The 23,582-nt window shown below is 38.6% G+C and overlaps 5 protein-coding genes across 9 annotated transcripts in view; 4 read left to right on the forward strand and 1 right to left on the reverse strand.

The window, feature by feature from the left end:
- Nucleotides 1–7,879, forward strand: part of si:ch211-266o15.1 (zinc finger MYM-type protein 4) — a 30,267-nt gene extending 22,388 nt beyond the window's left edge. For 3 of the 5 annotated variants that reach the window (XM_057343472.1, XM_057343471.1, XM_057343475.1), the window contains 7 exons: nt 890–1,040; nt 1,187–1,338; nt 1,585–1,699; nt 4,411–4,659; nt 4,769–4,889; nt 4,983–7,456; nt 7,771–7,879. In XM_057343472.1, the coding sequence (XP_057199455.1) occupies nt 890–1,040; nt 1,187–1,338; nt 1,585–1,699; nt 4,411–4,659; nt 4,769–4,889; nt 4,983–5,193 (999 nt within the window). In that variant the 3' untranslated portion in view covers nt 5,194–7,456; nt 7,771–7,879. The remainder of the gene's footprint in view (nt 1–889; nt 1,041–1,186; nt 1,339–1,584; nt 1,700–4,410; nt 4,660–4,768; nt 4,890–4,982; nt 7,457–7,770) is intronic. The other 2 variants (XM_057343473.1, XM_057343474.1) reach the window with 2 other exon arrangements.
- A 409-nt stretch (nt 7,880–8,288) lies between these two features.
- On the forward strand, nt 8,289–11,719 carry LOC130560035 (uncharacterized). Its single transcript, XM_057343476.1, has 2 exons — nt 8,289–8,405; nt 8,468–11,719. Exon 2 carries the CDS (start codon nt 8,633–8,635, stop codon nt 10,646–10,648), a length of 2,016 nt encoding a protein of 671 aa, XP_057199459.1. The 5' UTR covers nt 8,289–8,405; nt 8,468–8,632; the 3' UTR covers nt 10,649–11,719.
- Nucleotides 11,720–13,905: 2,186 nt separating this feature from the next.
- gjb9a (gap junction protein beta 9a) lies at nt 13,906–16,808 on the reverse strand. Its single transcript, XM_057343888.1, has 2 exons — nt 16,656–16,808; nt 13,906–15,414 (listed from the first exon to the last, which is right to left on the reverse strand). The coding sequence occupies exon 2, from the start codon at nt 15,392–15,394 to the stop codon at nt 14,633–14,635; it is 762 nt and encodes a 253-aa protein (XP_057199871.1). The 5' UTR covers nt 15,395–15,414; nt 16,656–16,808; the 3' UTR covers nt 13,906–14,632.
- A 936-nt stretch (nt 16,809–17,744) lies between these two features.
- On the forward strand, nt 17,745–21,068 carry ptp4a2a (protein tyrosine phosphatase 4A2a). Its single transcript, XM_057343805.1, has 7 exons — nt 17,745–17,878; nt 18,551–18,627; nt 18,936–19,503; nt 19,603–19,695; nt 19,819–19,949; nt 20,136–20,210; nt 20,289–21,068. Exons 3-7 carry the CDS (start codon nt 19,408–19,410, stop codon nt 20,398–20,400), a joined length of 507 nt encoding a protein of 168 aa, XP_057199788.1. The 5' UTR covers nt 17,745–17,878; nt 18,551–18,627; nt 18,936–19,407; the 3' UTR covers nt 20,401–21,068.
- A 1,205-nt stretch (nt 21,069–22,273) lies between these two features.
- The window catches only part of ppp1r13ba (protein phosphatase 1, regulatory subunit 13Ba), a 30,292-nt gene continuing 28,983 nt past the window's right edge, over nt 22,274–23,582 (forward strand). Inside the window, exon 1 of the mRNA XM_057344513.1 lies at nt 22,274–22,459. Coding sequence (XP_057200496.1) covers nt 22,451–22,459 — 9 coding nt within the window. The 5' untranslated portion in view covers nt 22,274–22,450. The remainder of the gene's footprint in view (nt 22,460–23,582) is intronic.

A 23,582-nucleotide genomic window follows, 5' to 3' on the forward strand; every position in this document is an offset into this window, starting at 1 on the left:
CAGGTTTGGAAAAATCTGAGGGTAAGTAAATGATGACAGAATTTTCATTTTTGGGTGAACTGTCCCTTTAAGAACACCCGCAGGGATATCCAAAACTTTGTAGATATCACATTGTGGTAAAATAAAAGGAGTCTGAGTGCAGGCCAGATGAGGAAGAAGCAAAAGCTGAAGGTGATGATGATGGAGATGTGGTTGCCATGGAGGCCGTTGCAGTTGAAGAAAGTCACCATAAAAGGAGACAAATGTGTTGGATGGAAATGGACGCTTGAAGGCGTCTTTGTCAAAATGTTTTTTTTCATTCAGAAAAGGCTGCCTACTTGACAAAAATTGAATGTTTTACAGAGCTGTTTACTCGAGTGTCAGAGATTCTGTGCATCTGACATTTATCTTCATGCATGTGCTTTGCTCATTCGTTCGCTTTCTTTCTTAAAATGTCTTTCTGTCTTAAACTGTTTGTTTTTGCTTTATTTTAAAATTTCAAATAATAGACCTTTGAATTATATTACTAGTTTAAAACAAGAATGTCATAATTGAGTTAAAAATGTATGGTTTTCAGTTGTACACACGCAAACTTGTATTAAAATGAGTTGGGAGATCTGAGACGGTGTTCAGGGGCACATCATAAGCTTTTTTATTTTTTACTTTGTTTACGTTTTTAGTGTAGGTGCTTGAATAAATGGGAAGGTGAGACGGTGTGTGTTTCGGTTATGGTTATATAGTATAAAGTTTACACTTTCTTCACATTCGTAATGACCATTTATTTGATGTATCATTATCATTTTAAATGTACCCTATCGGCTTAATTTGGTTTCATCTTCGAGATCAAGCTAAACTCTAATATCCTGTTTATTGAGTATGTTATTAAAAACGTTGTTTGTGTGTCTTACAGGGCCGTAAGCGATCTGGAACGGACACGTCGAGCAGCGTTTGGCTTAGCACCTCCAGCTCAAAGCTTAACCAAGTGTACGGAGTCACAGCCTGGACCAGCTGGGTAAAATCTAAAAAAGGACCGACATCGGACGAAGGCGAGCAACAGTCCCGTATGTTAACGTTCATTGGTCAGAATGAGAAATCAGTGCCTCATGATTCACATTGGTAAAGGTCGCTCTCGCGGCTGCTGCGTGACATTGCTCTCACCCAGTATGTGTTTTAGCATCTTTTTCATTTCCCACTGTGTCTTCTTCAGCGGGCCGCATGGTTATGAAGGAGGATGTGTTACAGTGCAGTTCTGCAGAACTCGGTTACGGTTTGTGCCGTTTCATCAAGGAGGTCCGCAGGCCGAACGGCAAGGTTTATGAACCCGATAGCGTCTACTACCTGTGCCTGGGCATTCAGCAGGTTTGATCTTTAAAAAAAATTCAACTCTGAGAGCTTAAATAATTTGGTTTAGTTTTTCAAATTGTACATTTGTCCACACCCAAACTGATCTTACTTAGAAAGGGGCATTTGCCAACCTCTTGCAAAAATGACTGAAACCATAGTAACCACAAATGGTCTCACTATTTTGCATTTATTTTGTGTTTATCTTTCAATGTGTTTGTTAGTAATGACATTATTGTGCATATCCTTTTGTCAATCTTTTAGTGTCTGCTCGAAAAGGGGCGTCTTGAGAATATCTTCACCGATTCGCTCTATATTGAGTTCATCAGCGAGATCACCACGCTGCTGAAAGACTGGGCCAATACTTTGCCACTTGGGGGTAAATGTTTCAACATCACCTATTATGTCTTCTTTCTGACACCTTCTGAAACAATAATTAACACATTACTGGCATTTAAGAACACTGTTTTATCAGATCACTCGCGAGTGAGTTTACTCGGAGACGACTGTTGTCATCGTTTACTCACACTTGTGCGATTCCAAACCCACGTGGTTCTCTTTTATCAAAAGGATATGTGAGGCCGAACGGTTCTTTTATTGTTCTTTTACTGTAAAATCGCACTGGTTGTGTGATGCATTCTGAAATGTCATGTTTATATGTAGTTCACTTTTAAAGGGATAGTTCACCTAAAAATAAATATTCTGTCATTTATTCACTCATGTCATTTAAAAGCTGTATATGATTTAGTTTCCTCTATGGAACACAAAAGAAGATATTTTGCAAAATGTCTTTGTTTTTTTTGTCCGTTTTTTGGAAGTCGGTGGGGCCAGTTTTGTTTGGTTGAAGAAAATAAAGTAAAAGGGGTTGGAATGACATGTGGATGAATCAATAATTGAAGGATCTTTAATTTTTGGATGAACTATGCCTTCATGTTATTGTAATTTTTGTCATTGTTGGCACTTACAAATGTAAATCACTAGGGCTGGGTTTTGAGACCATTATGGCTATTCGATTCGATTCGATTCTTATTTATATGGTTTCAATTCAATTCAATTTAGATTTTGATTCGATTTGATTCAATATCGATTAGTTATCAGTATTTCATTTAAAATATTAAATTTGCAGACATGGAATCCATATTTAAATATATAGGCTTTTAACTGAAACCCCCCTACTCAGCTAAATTAATGAAATACACATTCACGTTAATAGTATAGCCCAAACAATTGTTTTGAATGACTTTTTACTTTTGCTTTGAGTAACCAAACATTACTGTAAAAAATAAAACATTGTAAATGTGCAACAGTGATATAATGAACCCAGGGTATAGAGAGATGTGGCTTAATATGTTGTAATAGCCTTACACTGCTAGCATTTGTGACCCTGGATCACAAAACCAGTCTTAAGTAGCACGGGAACATTTTTAGTAAAAGCCAAAAATACATTGTGTGGGTCAAGATTATCGATTTTTCTTTTATGCCAAAAATCATTAGGATATTAAGTAAAGATCATGTTCCATGAAGATATTTTGTAAATTTCCTACCTTAAATATATAAAAACTTTATTTTTGTGAGTGGATGGTCTGCCACAGTGCCCCTGATTAACAACTTCAAAGGCAATTTTCTCAATATTTTGATTTTTATGCAAACTCAGATTCCAAAGTTTTAAACGGTTGTATCTCAACCAGATATTGTCCTATTCTAACAACTCATATACCTATAGAAAGTTTATTTATTCAGCTTTCAGATTATGTAACAATCTCAATTTCGAAAAATTGACCCATAAAACTGGTTTTGTTGTCCAGGGTCACATTTGTCGTTAGAAACACATCACACATTTTCAATGTAATACTCATTTTAACCTAAGGAGGAGCTGTATGTTAAAAAAATATAAATGATAAAGAAAGGAAATAAAGACGCTATTTGGTGTATCGTCATACATTTTAATATTATTGGTCAGAAACAATACAAACATACATATTAATAACCAAAATCATTTAATATATACACTATGTTTTAGCCATTATTAAATGCATTTTATCCAGATTTTGACTTTGATGTTTATTTACATTAGCAGTAGCCTATTGTCTTCTCTCTCTCGGTCATTAGCTGACGGGGGCTAATATTCACATGTGCTCTAATATTCACATGTGCTCTAATACAGAATAAATAACCAAACCGCAAGCATCTTATTATTGTGTTTATCAGTATATTATCATAATGTATAAAGTATACGATAATGGTGGATGATGATGTCTTAAGTAGTCTTAACTGTCTTAAAGACGGTTGTTTAAAGCTATGATTTTTTATGGGGATTTCCTGAATCTTTCTTTAAATTTAAGATCGATTAAAATCGAAGAAACGATCATTTTTACCCAGCCCTATCAATCACCATCGGTGTTTTTGATACGACATGAGATGAGTATACAGTATAAAGTATTTAAAAGTTTTTTAAAGGTTATTAATTTAAAGTTATATAGGCTTTATTTTGACAGAATAGTATATACACTACAAAATACAGGGTATAGAGAGGGGAACAACATCAAAGAAGGACGTCAAGGTTGCCGGAGCTATACATGTCAGATCACTTGAGACCTTTTGGCATGAAGTATTCCTTTAAAGGCAGAAGTTTGGAGGTTTTAGCGGCATCTAGCGGTGAGGTTGTTAATTGCAACCAATGGCTCACTCCATCGCTCACCCCTCCCTTTTGAAGCACTACGGTGGCTCTCACAGAACAAAGATGTCATCACTTTTTCTTTTGAAGCAGATAACGTATTTATGAAATGCACTCTGTAGAGCAGTTTGTCCGTTTAGGGCTGCTGTAGAAACAACATGGCGAATTCCATGTAAGGGGACCCGCTGTGAATGTAGATAGAAATAGCTCATTCTAAGGTGATAAAAACATAACGCTTCTTTATGTAAGGTCTTTATACACCTCTGAAGACATAGTTATGTATATTATATTGCATTCCTGTCAATAGATCCTGCAAAATATTACGCACTGCACCTTTAAGACCTATTTACACTAAAATAAAATAACAGCGCAATATGAATTGGCAACAAAAAAGGTCTGCTCTTCTGTTTCCTTAGGCTATATGAATTCACGGGTTGAAGAGGAATACCTTTGGGAATGTAAGCAGTTGGGAGCCCTGTCTCCTATCGTCCTGCTCAACACGCTGCTGTTTTTCGGAGCCAAAATCTTAAACCTCAAAACGGTTGAACAGCATCAACGCCTCACGTTCTCCAATGTCACCCAGTGTTCAAAGACCATCAAAAATGGCGTGACCTCTTATCTTAGATTCAAACTACCTAACAAAGAGGAATCCACAGAAAAGAGAGGTGAGATGTGCCGATGATATAACAACCACCCCTGTTTTGTAAAAATCTCACAACTGAACCGAATCACTACAGTATGCCTCTGTATGATATGTATCTATTGAACATCCAGCAGCTGTTAAAAGGAAACGGGAGGAGGAGACGGTGGACGAGCAGTTCATGGAGATGCCCGAGAACTCAGAGAACCCTTTACGCTGTCCTGTTAGACTCTACCAGTTCTATCTCTCTAAATGGTGAGGACAAACACATCAGACTCTACATCATATTTGAATGCCATTAGTATGGTCAAATCCTTCATCGCGTTTCATTCTCTGTCACATCCACAGCTCAGACACCGTGAAACAGCGTCCAGATCTGTTCTACCTGCAGCCCGAGACCTCCTGCCATCCCAGCAGCCCTGTGTGGTACTCGGCTCAGCCTTTGGACACTGCGATGATGGAGGGCATGCTCACACGCATCGTAGTTGTACGAGACATTCACCTGGACTCTACGCAGCAAAAATATCCGGACTCTTCAGATGAAGAGAGTTCTCAATGAGAACCCAAAATCATGGATCTTCACTCGTAAACCAATCATGAGACATTTTTTGACACCTACATATTTTTTAGAACTCGAAGGCACAGGGAATGTCCTGACTTTTTAGGTTAAAACCATTGTACACATCCTTTCCCACTGTGTACACGCACTCAACAGACATTCCTCGAAGTCATTGTCTCGCTCTATCATGAACTTTACGGATAACTACACGAGAATTCAGAGGAACAATTCGGAGGAAAACTGTTTGATTTTTAATTATTTGTCACTAGACAACATTTCTCAATATTTAGAATTATATAGTGGGAAGCTTTTTATGTTTGAACGTTCATCTTGTCATGATTGTTGGTAACCTTTGGAAATATATTTGAATTCTCAAACGTACGATTGAGTTGTTTCTAGATTTGTATGGGATGTCTGTGTTGCTAACATGGTGTCGGTGTTAAAAAGCTGCTTTTTTGAGAAGGCAAACAGTGGCCGTTTCTCAATATGCGTTCTTCAGCGGTCTTGTGTCCTCCTGTTCTCGCTCTACGTCATCAATAACCGTCAGTCTTTTCCAATACTCAAGAACAGAGAACGCATGAAAGTACCCGGATGTGTTCTCGATATCAAGGATGCATCGAATGCAGCCTTGCGTGCCTACAGCACCCGCTTGAAGTCCCAGAAGTCACTGTGGCGCATCCATCCAAGTTCGTTCTTCCCAGGCTGCTTCGCAAGACCAGTCTCCACGAGAACACAAGTCAGTTCTTTGGGCGTTTCTCAATTCCAAGAACGCAAAGTCACAGCAGTCGAATTGAAACGCCTACAACAACTTGTAACCTCCTCTGATTTCACTAGCATTAGCATATCAATTTAAAAACGCATTAATAACGCCCTCGGATAGCTGTGTAGTTCTTAAGAAGTGTTTAAATAAAAAGTCTTGTAGCGATTTATTGTAACACCTCGATTGGCCTTTGTAAGTTCATATCTCGGAAAAGATGCATTCATTAAGGTGTTTCAGGTGGATTCCAAGTGTCGCACCTCAGTCAACAGAGGGCACTCCTGCTTTGTTAGTTCAAGTGATGGGACCTTGACAAGGCAACAATGGTGACTCATATAAGCAATGTTGAGCCACATGATTATGCTGATATTTGCAGAGATAGATGCAGCGCCAGCCTACGATGTAAAGCCAATTGTCATTCGCTACCATGGTAACAGAGACGAGAGCCGTTGCTTGTGCTTCACACTGGATTCTAAATGTGCTGCTGTTGAGAATCATGCAACTCGGATATGAAATGCACTTGTGCATCAGAGTTGTCCAGAACAGTGTAACTGAACCTGAACGTCCCCCATCAGCACCACTCATTTACCTTGCAGCGCTAACGTTAGCAAGCTAATGTAGGGATCGAAAATATAAGACAGACGGTTAAACTATTTGTCTGCAGTTGTAATGGCGTTCGTTTTCTGATCTCCGCATCTTTTACTGTAATTTGTAAATGTACAATCGTTCATGATGGACTGAGAGAGCGAATATCTCGGGGACACATCACGTTTTTGTTGGCTGTTCAAAAGAGAGTGTGGGTGTGCTCCAGGCAGATGAGGTGTGATTTGAGAGGGTTCGAGAGTGTGTGGGAGAGACGAGTACAACAAAGACACAATCTGGCATTACATGACTGGTTCGGACAATACTTACATGGTATTATACTAACATTCTAAATGATGCCAAAACAGTCACTTTTTTAACCATATAGTATATGTTTCTACTTCAATTTAAATAAGAGTTTAAATTATTGGCAAATGCAGATACTGTCTGATGAAAATCTAAGCCGTCTTATTAGAGGTCGTTCCAAATTGAGATAAAATGACTGAAAGGAAATGAAATGAGTGAGGCAAAAAAGTCCTAAGCTCCTGATAAGTGCTAAAGCCCTGAAGCAGCCTTAAAACTCAAGGGAGGGAGCTGTGAGAGGAGGGAGAGAGAGAGAGAGAGAGAGAGAGAGAGAGCTGCCGTTGCTGCTGAAATAAGAGGCTATTTATCAAACCAACAGTGTTTCTGTGTGAGGAAGGACAAGGCTGAGAGCTGAAAGATAATGCTGGAATACAGACTTGATGCTTGGATTCCTGAGCAGCCTTCACACCTGGACCACCAGTGCATGAGGGACCGGGACCGTCCATCTGTCATGCCTGCGATGCTATGAATGCTTAAGTTACGTGAATGCTTACCAACATGAAGAAGCGATGCAAAAAGAACACGGAGAGGTGTAATGTCATGTTTGTATGAGGAAAAAATGTGAGTTTTGCTCTTATACTGTTTATATTTACAGAATAAGATTTTGTCTCGGGCGCATGAGAGCTTTAATTTTGGAACAGAGCAGTTTATGTCAGAGCAAATTGATGAGAATGATAAATGTATGGCTTTTTACGTACGTTTATTAAAGGAATGATACTCTTTTCAGATGTCTAAATAATGCTTTATGATTCAAAAAGTTGCTTACTGTACCTTTGAGAAAATGTTTATTTCCAGTGGAGATACTATAGGCTTGATTCTAAATGCTAACCACCGCCATCAGAAGACCAGTAAATATTTGCATTTTTGTTTTTTAGTGAAACCGAACAGTATCCCATTAATTAAGACCTGGTGCACATGCTCCGGCAACGTCGCATGATATACTTCTGGAGGATTGTATTGGAGGTCTTTTAAAATCCACTGTCAAGAGGTGACAGAATGGGAAAGCCATTAAGTCGTCCAGGCTGCCTACGGCAGAGCCCTTGTTGTTCGAAAAAAGGAGACGATCGAGAGGGCTACAACGAAGATGGGTACATTCCTCAACGCTCCATCTATGACACAATGTGCATCAATGAACAGATCGACCACAGTTCCGCTCACAGCACTCTGGGTTCCCGGAGAGGTCGTGAAACTGACTTCTCCAGTAATGGTTCACTAGGAGCAGGTGGAGACATGTTTGACACAAGGTCTTCTGTGTTAGGCAGCAGTGGCAGAAAACTGGATGAGAGGTTCATTTTTGATTCCCTAAAACTGGCAAATGATGAGCTGAACAGGTCACCGAGAGGGTTTGTGAGGTCGGCGTCCCCCAGCGTGTCCTGCAGCTCGGCTCCGAGTGGATCCGTGAACAAACGACATCATCACCAGGACAGCGGCAAGAAGGACAATCTGTGTCGCCACTCGTGGAAGGTTCTCTCCCCACCAAAGTTTCCAGAACCAGTGGAGCTGTCTCCAGGTGAAAATAACTATTTAAATCCAGGTGTCGTTTTCTTTCCTAACAGCATCACCTCTCCACAGATCTCGCCCTTCTCTGGATCCCCATTCTCTACTGGCACGCACACACCTTCTGTGTTCTTCTCGCCCTCTCCTTTGCCCTTCCACCAGCAGTTCCATAGACAGTCTTTACCCATCCAGCCCTCTTCACCAAGACCACCTCTGGCAGAATTATCAGTCACTGCCCTAATGTGTGACCAGGGTGACAATATAGGAGATATCCAATATATAAGGGATGAAGGGAACACGGCAAAAGATCATTTGTTTCTGACTTTCAAACCCAAGAATGTTGAACCTGAGAGAGTACAGCCACCCACCACCCCAGAACCCGAAAATGACACTACGCCTCTTCTGCGCTCCCAGACAACAAAAAAACCTGCCATCTCCCCCACATCCATGGAGTCCACCTGGCCCCGTCGGCTAATCGGAAGGAGGCGGACGGTGAGACAAGGTGGTGCAGTTCACAATCTCCCAATTCTCCCCCCACTCCCCTCTTTGTTATTTCGAAGTGTCTCTGATAAAAAGACTATCCCTCGTCTTTCACCGTTCCCTGAACACCAGGGCAATGTTGACCGTCAGCTGGAGAGATCTACATTAACCAGAGAATTAAAGGACTGCTCGCTTCAAGAATGGAAGATATTGCGGGAACAGGAGGAAAGTCAAAATGAAAGCGTGATGGAGGATGCTTTAGAAGGATGTAGCAAAATGGCAGCAATACAAGAGAGTGCAGAGCCAGTCACTGAAGAAAAACCCACTCTTGAGTGTGAGGAAGAGAACTGGGAGGCTGTGTTGGAGATGGTTAACTCTCTTTGGGATGAGACGTGGAATGTAGATCCACAAAGTGTTGGCTCTCTGAGGCGCTGGCCTCTTTTACATCCTCCCTCTGGGTTTGGTGGCTCACAGGCTCCATCGTGTACAAGTTCAGAACTGGGTGCTGAAGACCTGCTAGAGATTGAAAGAATGAACAGAGAGGTCGTGGAAAGCCAAGATGACGAAGAACCAGAATTTCAGTATAATTTACAAGCATGTAAGAGTCAAACTAACACTGTTGTGACACAGCCAGGGGTACATAAACTTATTCATACAAAGGTTCCAACCAGCTTGGATCTTGCCTCCATTTACGCTCAGATGGAAAACAAATACAGCCATAGTGAGTCTCCAGACTCCGCCCTGACTTTAGACTCGGAATCTAGTGGTATCTACATGTCCAATCCCAGCCAAACCAGTAGAGAGGATATCACCCCTGACAACGATAGGCCTCTGTCAGACGTAGGTCTAGGAAGTACTACATCTCTTAGCCAAGAGGAGGAGATGATGGTCGATGACAGAAAGATTGAGACATCAGTCCCAAAGGTAAATAAAGTGGTGACTATATACACAAAACAACGCTCTGGACTGAGATCTAACAGCGTAATAGAGTCCAGAAGGCAAGCGTTGTGTAAAGAGATTTCAACCAAAGCTGCAGAAATAAAAGAACGCTTGAAGCCCGTTGACAAAGGAACCGTAAGCCAAGAGATGCATTACACTGTGAACACATCAAAGAGTGATGTGCCTTTGCCCCTGTCCCCCTCCAAACATGAAGTTAAACAAAATTTGTTAGGCAACACTGACACAGATTCATTCGTCGCAACTGACAGTTTCGTCTACCTGGCCGTATCAGTGCCGCTTCCATTCGCACGGCAAAATGTGACCAAACCTGCGGTGGAGGAACCGTCACCACCAACGTCCTTTACGAAACCCTGCCCTTACCCTGACGAATGTGACTTCCTCTCCACAGACAGTTTTGTTTACCTGGCTGCTCCGGATTGCCACCTGCTGGTTACAGAGGGCCATTCAGTATACGGTGACTCAAAAGATTCTGAATCAGACGACAGCGGTTCTAAGGCTGACTTTGTTTTGGCCTCTGCGGTAGGAGGGGATAGCGAATGGGATTCAGACCTAACCGATTCTGAACCCGAGCCAAACTCTTCCAAGTCTGCGTGGGACTGCTGGGAGGAGCTAGAGCAAGGGGTGCTGCCGGAGCTGTTCGGTGAGGACCAATCGGATGCCGACAAACTGCTCCATGGCAACCAAGCTCAGCAGATTTGCTGCCAGCCTGGGGAGTTGGCTGCTATTGCTGTACAGGAGAGAGTTGAGCTGGAAGAGGTGTCCTCACAGTGCACACAGGGGGCAGAGACCCACACTGAGGTGAAGTCTGTATCCTAACTCTTATTATTGCACTGGAAACCTGTTGTATTACAGAGCCTTTGGAGAATAATCTAACAGTCATGAGAAAGTATTTTTGGTTTTTGTTTGTACTTTCTCATTAGTTAATTATGTACATATTAAATCAAAATAGTGGCTCCAACATAACGTAAGAAATAAAAAGTAAGATTTGGATGTTTTCTTGAGTGTTAAAATCCATTTTATTGAAGCACAATTTAGGTATTTTTAGCTGCATTTCCGTTGTAAAGTTTATGTCACGGTGGACAGCTTTATGTTACGTTGAACAATATTTGTGTTAAACTATAGATCTGGCTATGTATAATAGGTAATCGTTGATGCAATATGACTTTTCACACATCAAGCATACAAGCTTAAACTGTGAAGCACACTACAACATAATGTCAGTAATAGATACTCTATTTGCTGTGTGCTCTATTTAATGGTGAATGTTTGATGTTACCGGGGTAATTGAAGAACTGATGATAGCTAAAGTATTGAATGACTATGAGGATTGATGTGAAATTATGACCTTGTCTTTAAAGGAACAGTTCACCCAAAAATGAAAATTCTGTCTTCATTTACTCACCCTCAAGTTGTTCCAAATCTGTATACATTTCTCTGTTCTGATGAACACAGAGAAAGATATTTGGAAGAATGCTTGTAACCAAGCACTTCTTAGCCACCATTGACTACCATAGTAGGAAAATTGCTTTATGCATTTCTTTGTTCTGTTGAACACAAAAGAATATATTTCGAAGAATGTAGAAAAGCAAACAGTTCTGGGTCACTTTTGACCATACCATTGTCATTCTTCAAAATATCTTCTTTTGTGTTCTGTGGAAGAAAGTAAGTCATGCAGGTTTGAAATGAGTAAAAGATGACAGAATTTTCATTTTGAAAGTGAACTACTCCTTTAAGAAGCACAGATAATGCTTGATATGCTGTACAATGTTTATACGTTGTTTTAAAAAGCAAACTGGTCAGCAGGGAGTTTATACATTTGTTAACACAAATCCATATTTTACACTGGACTCTCAATAAAGGATCAAAGCAAACGTCTGTTTCCTCTTCATTCTGAGCCGTTTATGTATCATGCTGTTGGACAGACTTCCTTTCTCAGCTCTACCCCTCCTTAGCCTCCTTTCCATCGCTCCATCTGTCATGGCCTACATATGTATATTTCTCATGTGAATTGTTTGGGAGCGGAGTGAAGGAGAAATTCTGGTGGCGTTGTTGAGGCCAAAGGGGCTATTTTTAGGTAAATTAATTAGTTCAGTGTGAACGAGGCCAAACTGAAAGCATTGTGTGCCAGGTTAATACATAAGTGGGTCGAGTGTCCACTTACACTATATTCTGGTGCATAGGTTTTTGTTGCCGCCCATCGCAGCTACTCGGTAACCTACATTGTGATCGTTTTGTTCTCCATCTGTTAAACACAATGCGCATCAGCAACGTCACTGTTGTTCCTGCAGTGCAACCTGAATGTTTCAGGTTTGGCTTGAAGGGAAAGTTCACCCAAAAACAAAAAATCTGTCATCTTTTACTCACCTCTGGAGAACACAAAAGAAAATATTTAAAAGAATCTTGGTAACTGAACAACGGCGGTACCAATTGACTTTGTGTGCATACCGTAGAAGTGAATTGGCAGCGTTGTTATTCAGTTACCAACTTCCTTTAAAATATCTTTTGTGTTATCTAGATTGACAAGTCATACAGGTTTGAAATAAGGGGGGGGAGTGAATGACGACAGAATCTTGCTGCAACCTATGATGTGTTCAAATGTTCCCAGAAGTTTGGCTAATGTTCTCAAAAGGTTCAACATTCAGTCAAAGTTGCAAAATAATTCCACAATAACGTTTAAAGAGTATTTTATCAACACTCAAGTCATTGCTAAATGTTCTAAAAAAAAAGATTTTTCTTAGCATTGTTAGTGAAATGTTAAAAGATTCAGAAATAACATTTGCATAACTTAATGTGAATGTTAGCGAAACGTTCTTAAAACATTTTTATAAGTTTCTCCCTGCACCACAGTCAACAAAATGAAAGTTACTAAACAATTAAATGTATATAAACTTTATTTTTTGTAAAAATAGTATTTCAAAAATGTCACGCCATTAATAGAAGTTTCCTGTATGTTGCGTCTATGATCACATTTTTATCGGTTTGTGTTTCTTAGTCATATAAAAAAACATTTTTTTACATCAATTCTATATATTTCCATTGAATTTGCCAAATAACTTTTGAAAATGTAAAAATTCTGTAAATAGCTTGCTACCTTAATTCAGAGTCAAAGTGAATTGTAATTCACAATTTAATTCTGAATGGTGTACATTTCTTATACGTCGTCATTTGGCAACGCAAAAAAACCCAAAGGTTTCAAGCGTATCAGTATGTGTGGTATTTCAGAAAAATGTGTGTGCTGGTGAGTGTGAGTCTGTGATTACAGTGTGATGCTCCCTGGAACATTCTGGATACCATGTTTGTACAGGGCACCACATTATAAGACTGATCAAATTCAAGCTATAAAAACTTCCACTCACATTGTAGAGTAAACAATAAGTTTGACGTTTTTTTAATTAAATTACAAAAGTGGGACAGAACATTAATAAAGTGAAGCATTTTAATAGACTATAATATAAAAGAGCAAAAATATATATTTATAAGAATGTATTTGAATGTAAAATGGTCTTGACAATTTTACATCTCTAACCCCTTACAAAGATTTAAAGATTGTGAAGCAAGCTTTTTTTGGTTACGTTTTGTCCTTCATTTTTGTGTCCTCTGGATATGAACGTTGGAGAAAATGAGCTTATTCCATTTCCTTTTTTTAAATCCAAAAGGTTGTAAGATTTTGTCATTAAATGACAGTTTTGTCTAATTTGGCTCCTTCGATTTTCGTGAACTAGAGCTTTGGTTGATGTGTGGTATTTCAGAAAGTGTGTGTGCTGGTGAGTGTGAGTCTGTGAGTGGGATGGATTGTTTGCAGTGTGTGGTTGAGATGAAGCCAGGGCACATGTGTAGGAGGAGCAGCGCAGAAGTGAGTGAATCATACATTAGGACATGTGCTGTTTCTGGTCAACCCGCTGAAGGTTTGAAGAGATGATATGCAGGCTGACGTGTCGATGCTTTGAATTCTTTCAGGTTCATCGCTTTCAATGATTTGTTTGATGGAAGCATGTGTTAATTTCTCATGGTTGAACGAAGGTAGTAAATCTATTTTTAGTGCTTGACTGCGGTGTGATACAGATGTGTGTGTAGGAGGGATGTAATCATTGGATGCTGAAGGAAAAAGATCAAGAGGTGTTTCTTATGTAACATGTAAATTAAAGTGCGCTGGGCATAGGGTGCTGAAGATTTTATTTTTAAGTGCATTCTGGGTACAAACGTAGTGCAACATGAACTGAAAACTGAATGGACAAGAGCAAGATGGATATCATACAGAAAGCTGAAAAGCTGTACAAGCGTGACGTGCCATCTTTGTTTTCTTAAGAATTTATAATGTGCACAATACATTTCTTTCTCATCTCATGTTGACTCCAGGAAACAAAGGCAACACCTACAAGTAAATGAACATTTAATCGCTCTGTACACAACATGGACAAATGTAAACAAAAAAAACAAATAATAAACATGACACATACAGTCCTTGCAAATACCACATTAAACTGGAAACCGCCCCACTAAGTTTTGTATTTAATTACAAAAGTGGGGCAGAACATTTATAAAGTGAAGCATTTTAATAGACTTCACTCGACATGTGTATGAAGATAACATTCAAGACCTTATAATAGAAAGATCAAAAATATATATTAATAAGGATGAATTTGAATGTAAAATGAGATCTTGACAGTTTGAGGTTTTTAACCCCTACAAAGACCATTTTTTCTGTTTCGTCCTTCATTTTTGTTTCCTCTGAATGTGAATGTTGGAGAAAATAAGCGTACTTCTTTTATGCCGAGTCTGAAAGGTTTTAAGGTTTTGTCATTAAATGGCAGTTTTGTCTAATTTGGTCTCCTTCGACTTTCGTGAACTCAAGCTTTGGTTGCTGGATCGCGTGGGGTCAACTCTTTTACAACTCTCTGGATGGTCTTGAGTCATCGTCAATTTTTTCATTATTCGCTTTCCGATGAGATAAACCAGTTCACAGATGCACATGAAGATGCAGAGCACAGAAGAGATCACCATAAACTGCATAAAGATCTTCTTTTCCGTAGGCCGGGAAATGAAGCAATCCACCGTATTAGGACACGGGTCCAACGAGCACTTTACAAGGCGGGGTAGGTCGTAGCCTTTATATATGTAATGAAGAATATAGAGAAATGTGGCGTCTATCAATATTTTGAAGACCAAACTCAGAAGGTAGGTCCACCAAAGACCACCACGTTTTTTGCCGGGGTTGGCATATAAGTGGGTGCCCTCGTGGTTGGCCACATATTTTTTGTCCTTTTCCTCTCTGTATTTGACGTGGGCTACGACCAGGAGTGACGGGCACGTGACGAAGATGAGCTGCAATGCCCACAGACGGATGTGAGATATGGGGAAGGAATGGTCATAACAGACATTATTGCAGCCTGGCTGCTTGGTGTTGCACACAAAGTCTTTACTCTCGTCGCCCCAAACGCGCTGGGCCGCCACCACAAACACCATCACGCGAAACACAAACACCACGGACAGCCAAATACGGCCGAACACCGTGGAGTACTTGTTGACCCCGCTGATTAAAGTCTCTAGTCCAGACCAGTTCATCCCTGATCACCACCGGTGTCCTGAAAAACACAAAACGTTATAAAACATTGCAATTAAATCATGAAAGACAACTGATTTTTGCACAAGGAAGATTTTGCACAACCAGGCCATCCTAGTTTGGGTCAAGGAATCTCTTGATAACTGGTGCCATGACTGCACGGTCTAAATTTACCCAAAAAACTTTAATGGGTTTTGTCATTAAGACGTCTTTTTTGTGGTGGTGATTATCTTTTTAATTAGCCGGTGGAGATTTGGTCTTCGATTAATATATAAACTCCGGAGGCGTTCAGCGATGTGTAACAGGTACTCCAAATTGTTTCAAATCAAAAAGTTTTGGGGAAAAGCACCGGTCCTTTTCCAATTAAATGGAATTTGTACAACGTTTTGGTAAGCATTATGTTTTTACAAGGATGATGACGCATTCCAGTGTAACAATCCAATGACCTTGGATTTAATTTCTAAAGAATTGAACCACCTTGCTCATTACAAAATACTTTTGGTCTGAGTTGAAATATTCAATTATCATACTGTCGCTTGGAAGTGTAACTGAAAAATCACACCAGGGTTTGTCATCACAGCTAAGATGTTTCATTATTACTCCAACACGTTTCAGTTTAGGCATTCGCCTGTGGCTGTGTAGTTAGACCAGTCAGTCCACCATTGAAATATTATTCAGAAATATGTCATGAGAAAAACTACATTGTCGCATTTGCTGTGAGCAGATGAAAAAGACTTTTGGTTATATTGGTTATATTTGAAATTCTATGTGAATTGCTCTTTTATTAAAGTACAAAACACCAACACATATCTATTTTTTATATTTTGCATTAAACATAAAGATTTAACTGCTACAAAATTAACTACAAGTGCATCGAAACAAACATTTTGAAAGAAATATCCAAAATTACAATATAAATGTAGGCTAAAATAATACAAGGAAATGCTGAAAAGTGAAAGAATTGACTTTGTGCTCCCAAAAGATCCTATAAAGGACATCTATGTCTACAAAGGACAACACAATGTTACTAACACGAACTTCTGACTTTTACAATTATCCTTACATTCATCCACACATTAATATTTGTATTTTGCTTTGCTTTTCATTACTGACATTGTCATGGATTACACCTACTGTACCTCTGGCAACCACTGTTTTTTAATCTTCAATTGCTAAAAAGTACGTTCTAAATAACAACATACACCCAAATATTGGACCTGTATTATCGTAAGATCTGTATTTTCATAACTTCTTCCCACTTACCGTGTAATGCAGGAAAACTGAAAGACATACGAGAAACAGGAAGTGTAAAGAAAAACGAGAAAAGGTGAAAAAAATCATGAATAAATCCTGTCCAACCTGGTGAAGGGCTTATCATACCTGAATGAAACCCTGTTTACAATGAGTGCATCCGCAGCACAGGTGCATTTCTCACTTAAAGGCGTGGTGCTGGACTGTGGGTGGTGCATCGTTTTGTTTAGGTGTCATTTTACAGACAGGGACTGGAATCTTCCAAACTATGTGGTAGGCCTCATTTGCAAGTACCAGCTTACTTGTGGCCATTGTCGTGTGCCATCGCCATCGCCACACCCAGCAATATGCAAACATTATATATTCACAGAACAATAAAGATGCTTTGTTTTACAAAGACAGATCATTGTATAAGATGATACTACACATTTTAAAGCAGGCTGCAGAGATAAAATGTTTTTGTCTTGGCTGTGGATAATAAAGAATGGCTATCAACCTGTTAAACTGGGTTCGTTTCGTATAGTGGCCATTTCTCTCCAGCAGATGGAGACATTGCCACATTATACGTTTTTTTGAATAGTGTTGATGACAAATGGCAGGATTATATTTGATATTATCAAACCCTGTGCATGAATTGATTTTTATTCTAAATGTACAGTATATAGCCTATATACTACACGATCAGCTGGGCTCAATCGAAAACAATACTAACAATAATGTAAAAAAAATAATCAACACAATATTTGGTTTGAGACTCCTGTGGTTTTATTGTACATTCGAGGCTAGTGAAATAGTTTCACGAACAGTTACGATTCAAATATTGGCACAGAAAAAATATCCCTTGCATTGCCAAAGTATAGGAAGATTAAATGTATACTATATGTTATATATACTATTATACGCATAAAACGTTTTCGTAATCTCTCTTTTGCACGTTACAGTAACAAATCAACCCTGAAAAATTACAGGAAAATAAGCACTTGGCGTGGGATTGCTTAATTAGACACCACCGCGGTGAATAAAGTAACGACATGAGCAGCATAGCTATCTATGCTGAGCAGTTGACGTTTATTGGCTACGTGACCTGGCTGCTTCCAGCCAATCTGCGTTCACTCATGCTAACCGGAATTGTCGCCTGGATACGGGAGCTCTGTGGTAGAGGAGAGCTAGCCGGCTAGCAGCGTCTCTAAACCGTTCCGTCTTGTCACGGTATTCACATGTACCGCCAATTCTTTGTAAGTATTTATATGCTATTATACATTTCTGTAATTTACGAACACATACACGTGTAATGGATTGTAAGGTTGTGCGTGACGTTTTAAACAGATAAGCATTTAGCAGCTAAAGCAGCCGAGCTAACCGGACAAGAGCGAAGTAATTTCGTCAAAACATTGAGAATGTCAAACTGTCATAATGTAGATATAGTGAAATGAATATTTGTTATATATTATAGTAGTGAATTGAAAGATCACAGCTACCGGGCTCATCCAAAATACCGTTTCTGGTTGCATGAAGTATTTATGTCATCTACACAATGAGGCGGCGGTGGATTGTATTGTTTGGTTCTGCGTTAAGAGCAAGTGTTTTTTTTTAAATATCAAATTCAAATGTAATGAATGTGTATTTGCGTATCACAAAGGTAGACTGATGTTTGCTCACCATATGTGATATTCTGTTGCCCTTAAGGCCACACGTTACATTTATTTTAGGAAAAATTTGATGGGCATCAGATGTGAGCTATATGTCTAGTTGACTTAAGCATTTTTGTTGTGCCACGGATATATTTATTGTTTGAGCATTCATTTATTTACCTTTTTTTGTGTTATACAAGCGATTTTAATTTACATTTTCTTATACTGGCGTTTTGACATTTTCATTCTTGACTTAATTCTTGACATTTTTTCTAGATGCCAAGCAGAGACAGTCACGAATGGTGAGGATAGAATGCAGAGTTCTCAACTTTATTTCTGTTCACTTATAGAAAGTAAGTGTGTATTTGCATAAACCTGTTCCAAATAGATAAGCGAAATATTTTCTCTTGATTATCAAATAATTTCATGTATTTCAACGTGTTAGAATGTTCTGGAAGGCCTGTGCTTTATGGTGAAAGTCCATGGGCCAGGTCAATATTAACTGCATTGGAAAGAGGTCTCTCCTCAGCTGTAGGCTATATCCAATGTTCATTGAGGTCATTGGTGACATGTTTTGATTCAATGGACTTGCTTGTTGTGATGTGCCTTAGAATCCAGCGTCCTGTTTATTTATTTGCCACTAATCCTGTAATTTTTCCAGGCTGCACATTTATGGCGTTTGTCTGTGTGAGTGGAGACTTCTGCCAGGCACAGCACCTGGTCATTGTAGACAAGTGAAAAGAGGGCCTGCCATATGAAGATAATACAACCTGACTGCCCATCTTACATTCTGCACTTTTGGGGAGCATCTGTTTTTGTCCAAAGTTAGTGTATGAATCGGTTTGAGCCAATCCAGGTACTAGAGAGTGAACCATTTTTCCTCTCTGTAGTGCCAACTGATCACCTCTCCTCTCCTGAATGGGGTAATTTGAAATTGCGAATCAGAAGGATAGTTCCCTTCTTCAGTTTTTATTTTCAAATCAAGGGATTGTGAAAGTGGAATACTCTTAATATTTCACGTTTAGAATATACAAAGTTTTACCTGAAAGCCAAGTGGCTTCAATCATTTTTTCCCACCCTTTTGGAAGTTGTTGGATTTTTTTTTAAGTACAATTAATCATTTAAGTGTCAAAATGAACCGCCCTGCTCCAGTCGAGATCACCTATGAATGCATGAGGTTTCTCATCACCCACAATCCCACCAATTCACAGCTGACCAAGTTTACAGAGGTAAATTTCATCTGTAGGCTACCTTTTTTTCTTGAATATTCTTCCTCTAGTATTCTGAATTACAAATCAACTCTATAGATAATATTTTGACACTTTCAGGAACTGAAGAGTTTTGGAGTGCAGACGCTTGTTCGGGTTTGTGAAGCGACTTATGACAAGACTCCAGTGGAAAAAGAAGGGATTGAAGTTTTGGTAAGAATTGCTATTAAACCCTACAGTTAGCTCAAGGTTGTTTTGAATGGTAAAACAAATCATTGCAGTTGTTTTGTCCATGTAAATGATAATTGCTCGCAGCAGTTCATAATTTTTTTTTAGGATCGACCTTTTGATGATGGCTGTTCGCCCCCTGACCAAATTGTTGATGAGTGGTTAAATCTCCTGAAATGTAAATTTAAGGAGGAACCAGGCTGTTGCATTGCAGTACATTGTGTTGCTGGATTGGGGCGGTAAGTATTATCATGACATATGTGAACCAGTAAGCAGGTGTTTCTGTGTTGGTTATCCATAGCTATTACACCCTCATTACCGTGTTTGTGGATGCAGTATCTGCTCTGTCCTTTTAGAACATTTGGTCCTGTGCTATAGATTAATCATGTAAATTTCTGTTGGATTACATTCATTTTTGCGTCCAGGGCTCCTGTATTGGTGGCTATAGCCTTGATCGAGTGTGGGATGATGTATGAAGATGCTGTCCAGTTTATTCGGCAGTGAGTCACCAAGTACAATATAGTTCACATAGTTCTGGTTGGAATATGTGTGTTTTTATGCAAATTATATATTTTTAGGAAAAGGCGTGGGGCTTTCAACGCCAAACAACTGATGTACCTTGAAAAATACAAACCCAAGATGCGTCTGCGCTTCAAGGATGCCAATGGTCAAAACTGCTGTGTTCAGTAAAATACATCCAAAAAGATTTTTGAAACTTTATATAATAATTATTGTTAGTGTTGTTATTATCAGTTTTTGTTTGATTATTATATTGGACCAGTTTTGCTGTATTGCAGTGCCAAGCACACAATCTGGGTACTCCGTATTAGTGTCTAGATGGGTATTTTTTATTGAACAGTAACCTAATCTGGCTAATCATGTAAACTCACAGGCAAGTGGGATATCACTAGTGGTGTTTTTCATTGTAAACTCATTGGTATCATGATTGATTGCAGTTGTTAGTGTTTTATGCCCTCTCTCTAAAACTAGGTGTCCCCAAATTGTCTGGATTGTGTATCACAACATCCTGCAGTAAGTGAAAAACTCACCCAGTTGGTGCTTGTAATGGACAGTTCTTGAAGTCTCTAAGATACATGGGCACAACTACTGTATCTAATGTTATAGACATAACATAGATGTTATTAAACATTCCAGGACACATTCACAGGTCATCAGTTGAATGGAAAACAATGAATGAAAAACTAGATTATCTCATCAAAAACACTCCAAACTGATTGTTGAAATGAGTCAAATTCAAATAAACCAAAAAAATCCAGCATTTACTTTTTTGTGTTTGTTTCGTTACACTTATTTGAACATTTTGTGGTACTGTGGTGGTCTAAAACTGTTGGATTAAAAGTGAACTGTTGGATTATTACAGTAAATGTGTAGTACCATGATTACATTTACATTTATGCATTTGGCAGACGCTTTTATCCATAGCGATTTACATTGCATGATACTATACAATTGTTTTTGAGTATATGCAATCCCTGGGACCTTGGCATTGCTAGTGCCATACTCTAACCACTGAGCAACAGGAAAGCTACTACCTTTTATATTACCAAACCATGGTTTTATTACAAATACCATGATACTCCCAGGTACGTCGAAGAATACCATGGTACTAGAAAATTTGCCTGAAAATACAATGTATGGTTGGTTGCAGTGTTGGGTGTAGCTAGTTACTAAGTAATTAGTTACTGTAATTTAATTACTTTTCCCTTGAAAAAGTAAAGTAAGGGATTACTCTTATTTTTCTGTAATTTAATTAGTTACTTCTGCAGTAATTAAACAAAATACTGTGTAACGTGTGCAATAGTGGAATTGACATCAAAATTCTAAGTCTAACCTAAAATTTGTGCTTTAATGTATAATTCTCACATTTGTAATACTTTGGTCAGTCAATAATACTACTATATGTAGTTTTATATTATTTATTTGAATGACTTAAAAGAGCCGTTTCATGTCTATCCTTGAATCACTTAACTAATCAAGGTTGATATATGATATAGAAAGTAATTAGTAATAAGTGATTAAATACTTTTTGGAGAGAGTCATTTAATTACACTATTGAAAATGTAATTCGTAACTAATAATTAATTCGTTTTTCAGAGTAAATTGCCAATGTAGGCCACTAGACTTTATGGCTTAGATTGCGACGTTACCTACTGTATAAAGTAGATGGCACACCACTTATGTTTATAAATTTAAATATGACAATTATCTGTTTAAAGTATCTAATACACTACACATATCTGTCGTTGACATCGTGTAATTTTAACGTGTGCTTGTGAACTGTCTATCGGTGGTGGTTTATTACTTCACCACGAGTCGGTGCAATGCAGATTCTCAGTCCAGACGTGCAATAGATACGAATTTACGAATCCTACTATGGCGAAGGCCTCCCTCATGAATATTAATTACGCAACATGACAGGGTCTTCAAGAGACGTTACCAAGCAACGTCATCACGAGACACTAAATATTCATGAGCTCAGCCTTCGCAGTAGTGGGATTCTGGATTTCGCTGTATGGACCGCTTAAAGCCTGCACAAAAACACCGAATCCACTCCGCTCTGACGTAAATGACCCACTTCAGCTGAGGCATCACTCACAGGTCCAAACTCATAACGGGAACAGGGCTTCGAATTAAAATTAAACATATTATTGTTTGGTCCTTTCCCTTTGGGACACAGGGAGTTAAACATCTTCCTGTTGGATTTCACCATTCCACAATCATGATGCCGGTAAGTTTGTTTCTCTCCTCAGACTCAGAGCTGTTAGTGTAAATGAGACATGATTGACAGCTCACTGTGTTATTGACACATGATTGACACCTCACATTTCTCTCTACACCTCAGCTTTTGCTTATGTTTGACTACCATGAAGGAATACGACCTGTCAATCATAGGTTGCTATTGAATATATAAATGCAAAAGGAATTCATGTTTGGTTTCTTTAATATTCTCAGAATTAATTCTGGGTACATTTTGAAGGTTAGATGATCGGTGACTGTCATAATATGTATACTGTATAATAGAAACACAGCAAATGTATTTGATTTTCAGATTTAGTTACATACAATTTGTATCCTCTTCCATATACAAGGAAAATGGCATGCAGGATATTGAGCCATTTCCATTCATTTACAATTAGTATTTGCACACCTAAGCTACACTTTTAAAGTTTATAAATGTGATTTGGTATTAATTAAACAAAAAACAAATAAAAAGTCACAAAAATAAAAGCACAAGGGAACAAAAATTGTGACGTTTAAAATAAAACAACTTTTATAATGAATAAAATGAATTATTTTATTCAAAATAATAATCAAAAATAAGGTTTCTGAGAAAAGGTCAATTTCTTTGTAATTTCCACAAATTACAATGTATTGCCTACATTTTAAGGCTAAAATTACTTTATTATTTATAGTTTGAAGCAATTACCTAGCTCAGTTATTGCACTGTTTATTTTCTTTTCTTGACCCAACTTTCTCTAGAAAAGTGAAATTAGTGATCATTTTATTATTTTTATTTTTTACAATCTTTGTGACTTTTAATTAATATTTTTTACATTTTATTTGATATACTTTACATTGTGTGTGTGTGTGTGTGTGTGTGTCTCATCTTGTTTATTGTATTGTTTTCCCATATTACATTTGTTTCCCCTATAAGAGTAATGGGGTTTGGGGCTGTGATGAATGAAACATTACCCTTCCGGGGATATTTTAAGGCGCTGTGCGGTGAGCTGTGGAGAGGTTGGGTCAGTTGTCAGAATTCCTGAATAGTGACACACACGGTGTTCTGTGCTTTGATCCATCACACCCCAAATCCTGGATCACTTCTTCCAGACCTCTCTCTGAATCTGGCT

This window comes from Triplophysa rosa, linkage group LG10 (genome assembly GCF_024868665.1).
Source record: "Triplophysa rosa linkage group LG10, Trosa_1v2, whole genome shotgun sequence".
In the NCBI taxonomy this organism is placed as follows: domain Eukaryota; kingdom Metazoa; phylum Chordata; class Actinopteri; order Cypriniformes; family Nemacheilidae; genus Triplophysa; species Triplophysa rosa.

Coding starts and splice junctions, on each gene's coding strand:
- LOC130560035 (XM_057343476.1), top strand. CDS start 8,633: ATGTGTGACCAGGGTGACAATATAGGAGATATCCAATATATAAGGGAT.
- gjb9a (XM_057343888.1), bottom strand. CDS start 15,394: ATGAACTGGTCTGGACTAGAGACTTTAATCAGCGGGGTCAACAAGTAC.
- ptp4a2a (XM_057343805.1), top strand. CDS start 19,408: ATGAACCGCCCTGCTCCAGTCGAGATCACCTATGAATGCATGAGGTTT. Junction 19,504..19,602: donor AGCTGACCAAGTTTACAGAG/GTAAATTTCATC, acceptor TGACACTTTCAG/GAACTGAAGAGTTTTGGAGT. Junction 19,950..20,135: donor TGTGTTGCTGGATTGGGGCG/GTAAGTATTATC, acceptor TTTTGCGTCCAG/GGCTCCTGTATTGGTGGCTA.